The sequence below is a fragment of the Thunnus maccoyii genome, chromosome 16, assembly GCF_910596095.1.
Source record: "Thunnus maccoyii chromosome 16, fThuMac1.1, whole genome shotgun sequence".
NCBI classification, from domain to species: Eukaryota; Metazoa; Chordata; class Actinopteri; order Scombriformes; family Scombridae; genus Thunnus; species Thunnus maccoyii.
Window position 1 is genome coordinate 6,151,779 of NC_056548.1, and position 10,402 is coordinate 6,162,180.

Consider the following 10,402-nt stretch of genomic DNA (forward strand, 5'->3'; position numbering starts at 1 on the left):
GTACTAGAGTAAATGTACTTTTCCACCACTGGCTGTTGTTACTATAAATCACTCTGGATTAAAAATAAATCAGCTTTAACTTAATAAACGATCACTGTCTGAACCATGATGAGTCGTGACAGCAGACAGCAGGAAAGCCCAGCAGGCAGCAGCATAGAGCTACCGTTCATCTGCATAAAAGAGAGAATAAAAGTAAATAATTAAAAAGCAGGTGATTGCAGTAATATTCAAAGATCCTATATTCCTTATAGTACCTGCTAGTACCAGGCGGTCAGTTGCATATATCTTAGCTTGTTATGATTAAAGAAGAAAAACCCTGGTGCCTCTTCGTCCCTGAGACCCAACCAGAGATGTACCCAACAGCACTGCAGCTTTCTTTTTTTTTTCTTTCCTTTTTCTCTCTCTTCTCTTTTGTCCCTTCTGCTCTGTCGCCTCTATATCCTTACACACAAACACACTCAACACCTACCCACACTAACACACACACACACACACACACCACGCGCATCTAGTATCAAGCCAAAATTCTATTATTATGTTCATGTTGTTATTTTGTTTGGGTTACTGTCTGGTTCTGTTGCTTTGCCCATATGTACTGTCTCGTGTCATGTGTTTTTATGTTAATAATTTATCTCAATTAAAAAAAACAAAAAACGAGAAGAACAAACAGAAAAGCCTACATCTACATCCGCACCCCCTCCCACACACACTATAAAAAAACCTGACATTAATTATTTGCTATTTTGCAGGCAGGAGTCTGCCCTTTTACTAAAGGCAGTCATTTATCCCTTTGCATGATGCCTGAACCAAACAGATAAAACAATGATGAAGATGCTTCCTGCAGCTCGTCACAAATCTAATACGTCATATTCACACAGGGAAATTATAACCGTTAAAGAGGTGAAACTGATCTGCTGTCTGAGCCATGAAGACAGTCACAAGCTGGTTTGCGAGTCAATTGGTTTCTATCCACATGTTGTCGTGGTAACTGTCAGTCTTGCCACCTATAGGAGCAACTTGATGTCAGCAGCCGTCACTCTCCATCTTGAGCTCCGTTGATGATGGGAGGAGGGGGGGGGGGGGGGGGGGGGGACTTGAAAGCAGTCAATTTTCATGTAAAACAGGGTTGCAACATCAACAACAAATTGCTAATCGCTACTCCACTTCTGAACAATAACATCAATGAGGAGAGGCTCTGATAGCAACACGGTTTATGTCTGTGGTTACCTGTGTAGACCTTTTTACCTTTGATCTCTGAATGATGCTAATGACAAAAACCTGCGTTTGTTTTCTTTGATGCTGTAAAAGCTTTTCTGCTTCAAGGGATTTGGGACAGAAAATTGTCACGGCAAGGTCTGCTTGTTGAGGTAGACATCCCTGTGGTGGAAAAAGTACTTCCTCTTTGTTTCTACTCTGAAATATCTCCAAAGGGAACATTACTGGAGTTCATTACTGAGCTCTGGGTTTTTGTTCATGCTCTACCCCCCTCCTCTCTATCATTTTCTTTTTCCTCTTGTTATTCTGTCTTTTTCCGGCTCTGTAAAAAGCCTTGGGGGGTGGATGAGAGGGATCCAACTCTCACATAATACTGATTCAATCTTACAGACCACAGAGACTGGAGTGGTGGATGTATACATGAAAAAAGAAAGAAAACTCATTTACTCTTATATCTCAGCTGGTCTGGGTTGTTGCACAAGAAAAGGCACCACAATTACAGTCAAAGTACCAGACACTATTCTATACGTAGGCGCACGCACGACTCAAAGAGATGTTTTTCATCCTTGTAAGAAAGACCCTGCTGAGAAAAAGCTGAGAGCCAAATGGTGGCAGTCAGGATGAAACAGCCACCAATGATTTACTATAGAAGATGACAGCACATTAATGCAACTTTTAATGGATAAAAGCTGTCATGATTTTTTTGCAGGTATTTGCAGTTTTGCAGGTAATTAGTCATAAACCAAAGTATTAGACAAAGTGAAATTTTGTCCTGATGATGGTGCTAGATGAAAAATCAGAGGATCACCAAAATTATCACAATTCATCCTGTGGGGGACACAAATGTCTGTACCAAATTTGATGTTAATCCATACAAAAGTTGAGTTAAAGTCAGAGGATCAATTGGATTGATCATCTGGGGAACATGAATGTCAGGAGCCAATCCATGTAGTAGATGTTGAGATATTTCACAGGATACGTGGAAAATTTGACCTGCTGGTGGCATTAGGGAAAAGTCAGAGGATCACTAAAGTCAATTGGATTAATCCTCTCGAAACCATGAATGCATAAAATTTAATAGCAATATATCATATAGTTGTTGCGTCTGGCTATTTTATGAACCACAGCACTGCATTAGTCTTATTAAAGGTAGTAAATGACCTGAAAATGTCTGTTGATTCCAGTAAAGTGGCTGTCCTCATTATTTTAGATTTAAGTGCTGCATTTGACATTATTGATTATGGTACTTTGATTCATAGACTTCAAAGATGGGGAAGTCCATCTGTTCACTGGTTTTGTTTATGTGCATCAGCAAGGAGATCTTTTTTGCCAGTTTAGGTGATTTTGTATCACAGACAGTTGATTTTGATTTCCTCAAAGGAGCATTCTGGGTTCTATACTATGTACGAATACTCTTGTTATGCAGATGATGCACAACTGTATATCTGTCAGTATTTTTAAAAAGAAATGAAAGACTTTTTCTGTCTTTTAATTTGGGGTAATCCTACAATAACAACTCTTCTGTTTTTATTTATATTGTTTTTAAATCCATTTTTATTTGTTTCTCTAACATTAACAAAGTTTAATCATTTTAACTCAAACCATGATCTGTCCCTAAATCTGATTTTTGTGCCTGAACCTAATCAGACCTTAACCACAGGGCTGTCACATCATAAAACATAACTATTTAGTGATGTGAAATGGTTTTGGAAAGCACAGACAAAAAATTCTGTTGATGCCCTACCTTCTATTGCCAATAGAGATGACAGATTAGAAATTAGGAGTGCACATAGCCAAACAACATATTTGGTCCTTTACAGTAATTTGAAGGACTTGTTGTCTTTACACATGATGCTCTATTTTAAGACTCTTGTTTCATATAGAGAAAAACTCACCCAAAAAACCTTTTTAAGTTGGAAAAACTGAAGAAACCTGAAGAAGAGGAACAGAGGAGGGATCCCTCTTCCAGGACAGACAGACATGCAATAGATGTTGTTTGTACAGAACAGACCAAGATATAAAAATCACAGTATGGAAAGTATCTGTTATGCAGATGATACACAACTGTATATCTGTTGGTGTCATTTAAGAGGAAATGAAAGACTTATGTTTTTATTCTGTCTTTCAATTGTGGTTAATCCTACCTTGACAACTTTGACAACCTTGACAGTTTTTGAGTTTTTCTGTTGGCTTTATTGTTATTTTTTTATTGTTTTAAGGCATTCTTATCAACCATTTTAATTATTGTTACTGCTTATTTTTGTGCTCTGCTAATTCTGTTTTCACTTTGGGCAGCATTTCTGAATGAAATGTGCTATGTAAATGCAGTCATTATTATTCATCATAGACTTATGAAAATATGTATGCAGGTCTTGGGGGACCCAACCTGAAAATAAAAGTGTACATCTGTGTATAGAAATGCAGATTTCAGTGTTATATTTGTGTTACTCTGAATGCAAAATCAGTGAGAGCTAAAACCGAATTGTATTCTCAGCATTGCACAGTCCATAACATATCAGTCATCCCTGATTACTGCATGCAACAAGGGCAGCATCCCTGCATATACTATTATACCATCCCTTTAAATACCACTGGAGCCTTTTTTTTCCTGCAATCACACCGTTGTAACTATTCATTCATTGCATCTGAGGTTGTTTTAAAGCCTCTCCATCCGTCTGTATCTCATGCTACTTGATGATGCCTCACATCTTCCTAGCCCCATACTGTGATGGTGGCTCCGGTCTCCTAGCAACCACCCCTCTTAGAGGAGGTGACAGCATTTGAGTGGGCACCATCACCTCTCCACACAACCACCAGCCCCCCTTCACCTCACCTCCTCCCCTCAGCCTCACCCTCCTTCAAGCCAAGTAAACACATCTCACTTTCTGCAGTTTGCATCATATGCTCCTTCACTGGGGTCACTATTTCTATAACATACATGTAGTGAAAAATGATTTAGTTCATTCATATTTATTTGAACTAATTAAATGACCTAATTCATTATTTTCCATTCATCATTTTCTTTTGTGCTTCTTATTGATTTTTCTTTTTCTTTTCATATTTTTTATTCTTTATGTGGCATTTTAATTGCTCCTTTACTTTTTTCTAATCTAATTTTTCATATTTTACTGTTGTATTACTTTAACTTGCCTCTTTCAGTCTTGTTTTTATTTTTATTGTGCTTATTTCCTGTCCTTATATTCTTTTGCATTATGTAAACCACAGTGCCGGCCCTAACTATGTTAGTGCCCTAGGTAAAATTTTAGATTGGAGCCCAAATAGATTTAGATGAGACCCCGCAAAAAGTGCAACAATGGTACCTCCAGGGTCAGATAAAGTCCTTCAAGTCCTCCATACAAAAAGGTAAGTGGAGGTCAAGACGCCATTCAGTGAGTATTTGGTGGCATTTTGGAAGTTGGAGTTTAGAAGTTGTAACTAAAGTCTTACTTAACTGTTGCTAAATCGTTAAGTGATGCTTCATACAACTGCTGTAAGCCATTAATAAGACCAGACTTTGGGTTGCCAGGATGTGGAAATTGATGTTGGGCTCAGATCATGTTTTGACCATGACATAACCGTTCCACATTAAATACAGTTGCTTTGTCAATATCATTATTATCCACTATCAATTACATTCATTCAGTCACCACAATCCCTGGCCTCATGTTACCTTACATAGAACTTATTTCAATGAGTTTCATGAAGTGTGTTATATAATTTTAAAATTTGAGTCATTAATATTAGATCTACTCGGTATAGACCTTTTTCACAGAAGACATTTTGACATGTCAAAACAGGAAAAGAACAGATGTGAATAATACATTAAGCATGGCTGAATCCCTTTTAGTTGGTTCAAATTCATGACCCTGGTACAGTGCATGATGGTTAACCTGTATGGCTTCTTTGAACACGTAAATGGAACTGAGCCATCGTTAACGTTATCAGTCCACCTGTTGTTGTTTCCTGCTATGACAAGTCAAAATGTCTGCTGTGGAAAAGGTCCATTGGCTCTGAGTTGTAGTATTGAAATTGATATTGAGAGGAAAAAAGTTGGACTGGTGCAACTCTACCTTCTAATTGGTAATATTGTGGTTATAAATTATTGGTAATACATTAATAAATACCTGCAAGTGAATATATTTCTATTAAGTCATTAACAAAAGATCTTTTACATTAGTGCATTAAGTCTGTAAATATTTAACTCTATGAATAAGTTGATTTTTGACCAGATTGTTGCAGCTGTTAAAAAGATGATAAGGGTTCAAACTGTTCATTAGAGGGGTCGTCCTGATGAAGATGAACTTTCTAAAAAAAAAAAAGACAAAGCAAATGTAAAGCCAGGGGAGGATTTTCCACTAGAGCCTGAATGATACCGGATTCTTGAGAACAATACTAATATCGATATTTCAGAGTTTGAAAAATCTGATAACAATACATCTGCTGATATTCTCCTTTTTACACATAATGTAAACAAACATGTGACATTACATTCCCTTGAATTGTATAACAGCTGTTTAAAAAAAAAGTTATGCATCAGCTGACGATCGAGATAAATCTTCAGTAAGCCAAGATTAGCTGAGCCAATTTATCAGTCAAGCTTGAGCCAATTCTTTTAACTGGCTGAAGGGCTTAAAATAGATCATTAAATGCTTGTAACTGACCTGTTAGTGATTAATAAAGTAATTGGCTACAACTTATAAACCTTTTATAAAGGGTGCCTTATTAGAAAGTTGTACCAACAAAACTTTCTTGATACAACTTTGAATTAAGTCATTAAACAAAACAATCCCTTAAAGTGAGCCTATATGTAACAATTAGACACAAGTGACTATTATAGCATGATAATACTAAAACATAGTGTCACAGTAACAAGTAGGCAAGATTTACAAACAATTAAGAAGCCGTCAAACTGAATCAGGTTGTTCCAAATATTAGCAACCACAAGCTACTGGTCATACCAGACCAGGACAAGTCTGTTGCAGTGAAACACTGAAATATGAGTATATTGAACTGAGTAGAGTTGTGTTTTATTGCTTATGAATTAAATATTTCATTTGTAAGGGTAAGAATGTGTTATTTCCTCTTTCAAAAGTTACATGGGGTTGCTTTAAGTTTATACTTTAAAAACATCTTCAATACTTTATATAGATTAAGGGTAAAAGGTGGACAGAATGACTAACTTAAAGGATTAAAAAGGTTAATTTCTTCCTCAATTGACCAAGATTTATCCCTAAATGTTGTTTGTGCTCCACATTTAACCCTAAAATGGATGATTAAGGGGATAAACAGCTGACAATGACTGAACTTATGACATATTTAAAGGACATTTCTCTTAATAGGGGAATTTGAGACATAAATTCTGCTCCACTGAGACACATTTGTGGTACAGTACATAAATGAAGAGATGGTTGTAAATGTATTTAAGGGATGTTTGTCCTCTTTGTGCATGACTTTTAGCCATTACAGTTTCTGCAGCATGATGGGAGAAATATTATACAAACATTTTATGCACCAACTGCCATTTGTTTGTCAATGATCTCAGCAAAGGTCACAGCTCTGTTGCCTGTTTTCACATGTTAAATGGGTTGTTAAATGTTTTCTAATGTCTATCTGAGAGAGAGATTCACCGGAGTCAGATAATTTCTTATTTTGACATATTTCTGACAGCCACACCAGCCGTGATCCCTCTGAGGTTTTGAATGTAAATCATATCACGCTGCGCTCACATTTGGGCTGGCTGCAGCCTGGAGCCACACTGATAAAATGACGTGAGTGGTTGACGATGCTAAATGGCAGCACTTGAAATAGCCTACCTGCCAGCCTGCTCACCCACTTGCTGATACGATCGCGACCCCATTAGAAGCGTTTCAGCACCACGGCACCCTGGACAGCTCCTCCGCCTTTTCTTCCAGGACATTAAATCTGAGAAGTGGAACCAAAACTAAAAGAAAAACATTTAGCATTTTTGTTTGTTGACTTCAATTTTATTCACTTTGAGGAGTTTCCACTTTAAAGTCACAGGTGTTAAAAATGGATATTGGTCGCCCTGCCAATGTCTCTTTCTTTGATTTCGTCGGAGGAGTTCAACTTCTCCAGGGAGAGGACACCAGGACAGCCATGCCGATCATCCTGATCGGGATCTGCGTGTCCGGGGCAGTTGGGAATTTGCTCGTTTTGCTGATTTTCATTCGTGACTTCAGGAACGGAAGGGGCTCTGAGGTGAAGGCGCTCCTCGCCTCCCTGGCCTCCACGGACTTGGTGATCCTGTTGCTGTGCGCCCCAGTGCGCGCCATCACCTACTACAAGCAGACCTGGACCCTGGGAAGTTTTGTTTGCAGCACCACTGACTGGTTCCAGCACTCCTGCGTGGTTGCAAAAACTTTGATCCTTGCGGTCACCACCAGAGCCAAACACACTTTGGTTTCCAGCACCGCCACGGGGCCCTTCTACAGCCCGACGTGGATCCACGGAGCCCTGGCGTTCATTTGGATTGTGTCAATGATGTTTCCCATCCCGCAGATGCTTTTCTCCTCTTTCCTGCCATATGGCCGCGACACTATTTGCGTCTCTGAAATGCCAGTGTGCGCGTCTGACTTCATGAAATTGTTCTACAAGATTTATCCAACTGCGACCTTTGTGGTGCCGGTCATCTTCACAGTTGCTTATTACACCAAAACCCTGCACGCTGCGGTGAACCACGCACCCAGCCCTCAGCATCAGAGCAAAGTGACCCTGGTTTTATTGTGTCTAAGCGGCGCCCTTGGGCTCATGCTGCTGCCAGAGTGGGGGACATTCACCTGGATCAGACTCGGGTACAACAAACCTCCTGTTGGTTTGATCATCTTTGCGCAAGTCCTCCTTTACGCATGCAGCGCCTTCTCTCCGGTCATCTTAATGACCATGTACGACGATGTGCGCCAAGGACTCATTACCATCTGGTTCATCGCGACCTGCAGAAGCTCAAAGCAGATCCCCAAGATCAACTGTCCAAAAACGGAAGGGAACGGAGCTGAGGTCGGAGCCAACGCCGTAGCCAACGCGGTCTCGCAGGAGGAGAAGACCTTCCCAGATGTGGAGCACTTTTGGACAGGGCGCAGGAATACGCAAGTCGAGGAGGCGCAGGATCCGATTCCGTGGGAGAAAGGAGAAAATGTTGTAGAGAACCAAGTGTGAATGTGTCTTTTTTTTTTTTAGAAGAAGAAGAATTTAACTTGTTCTGAGCTGGTTTCTAGTTTGTTGTCCCACAGTGCAGACCCTCTTTGTAAGGCTGTTTGCTGTCGTGACCTTGATTAGATGTAAAATAAACTTGTACACTATCATGTTTCGATGTTACACATGTTTCTATTTTGAATATTTGTTCTTGCCTGCAGTATTGCTGCACTATTAAGTAGAAAACCTTTATTAGAGAACAGGAGGTTTGTACAAATTCAGTGTAAATATTCAGGACTCTCGAACATCAAAGGGTTTGTTGTGATTGTTGACGTGTGATGCACAACATGGATATTAAAATATTCTCAAATACGGACTCCGGCTCTGTCTTTTTTTTCCAGACACACTTAGCCTACCTTAATCACCTTAATCACCATCAAATCTCTCCATTTCATTCAGGCGGTTATGAGATGACATGCACTGTGCAAACAGAGATCATTTCTCTGTATTAAATTCACAACTAATCCAGCTGCATATTTTAGGTCAAGTCATTAATCATATATTCAGTGAAAGCAGCATTCAGGCAGTTTTATCAAGTAGTTGTGTGTCAGCTGACTTTATTTTGCCCCAGTATGAATGACTGCAGAGTCTCAGTGCACAATAACAACTGTAAATCTGACTCAGTGCCCCAGTCAGGGACTGTAAAAGTGCCAGATGTAGTGTTATTATCATAGTTTACATGTTAAAGAACCTTCAGGAAGTTTTAACAAACATGTGAAAACAAACTAACTATGTTTAGAATTTCTTGCAACACTTTATTTTAACTTCCCCTATTTAGTATTTATATGCAGTATGTAAATATTACATAACACACTATTATGTAGTTGTAAGCAGATGATTGCTTAACTTTAACTTCTCCTGTGAAGCATCCAAAATTGGATTCTGGTATATAAACAGATAATTAATGAAAATATAATATAAAACAGTTGTAATTATATAAAATATGTCTTCATGGGAGAAGTTATACTTGTTCAAAACACTGTTCATTAATAAACAGTTAAAATGTCCTTATATCTGCTCATAAAAGTGTATAAACAGTTTATTATATGTTTTTATGCTGCATATAGTGATAAATAGAGTGCAAAGTAAAGTGTTATTGTCATTGTCTGGTATGTCACATAATTTATATCCAAGTATTTGGTTACTTATAACATGATAAAGACAAATAAAGTAAATAAAAGTACTAAAAGGTGATATAAAAGTCTCTGAGTCATTACTGAAGCTTTTATTAGACAACATGACTCGAATTTGTTGTTTAATTAACCCAATTACTCACGTTTAACCAGTTAAAATGACAAAACAAGTCTAGTTTTTGTTCAGTTTTGGGTCAGTATTAAAACAGAGTCTGATGTGGATGGTCAGACGTCCACTGCTCCTTATGACCTGCGTTATTGGTCTAACCTTTCAGCGGCTGTGAAAAGATACCTGCTTTTAGTCGTCTGTGTGTTTACCAGTAAAGCGGCGGCCGCCTGTGGCTCTGACGCCCCAGCAGATTTGACATTTTAGTCCGCCTGAGTGAAAAGAAAGGTTACAGGTTGAAGAGAAAAAAAAACAAGCCTCTAAAGCTCTTCAGCATGATTGTGCTCCTGCACATAATTTATTCATTGACAATAGACCATTGCTCCAAATGTCTGCCCTTCGGGTCACTTGGTTTTTTTTTTTAACTCTATTATTCACTGTATTCTTAGAGTTCTCCGTCATAGCAAGATACCACACTGAATAACAGACATGATTTTTTTTCAGCCAATCAAGGAGACCATTTAATAGACAAATCTATCAAATTAATTCTCACACATTTTTCTCCAGTATTTTGTCTCCTGTATTAATTAAAGATGGAAACACTGCCCTGAAGCCATGTGCTCATAATCTTCATAAGTGAGCAAATTATAATGTAAAAAATGTAGAAATGATAACTGACTAAACAAGTGTAAAGTTCACTTACACATTAAATGAAATGCTACAAATGTTTTAGAGCAGT

At 38.4% G+C, this 10,402-nt stretch overlaps 1 protein-coding gene across 1 annotated transcript; it reads left to right on the plus strand.

Moving 5' to 3' along the window:
• Positions 1–7,245: 7,245 nt before the first annotated feature.
• Positions 7,246–8,388, plus strand: LOC121881057 (G-protein coupled receptor 151). Its single transcript, XM_042388706.1, has one exon. It carries the CDS (start codon positions 7,246–7,248, stop codon positions 8,386–8,388), a length of 1,143 nt encoding a protein of 380 aa, XP_042244640.1.
• Positions 8,389–10,402: the final 2,014 nt, after the last annotated feature.

Excerpts from the sequence above, each read along its gene's own strand:
- LOC121881057 (XM_042388706.1), top strand. The coding sequence starts at position 7,246 with ATGGATATTGGTCGCCCTGCCAATGTCTCTTTCTTTGATTTCGTCGGA.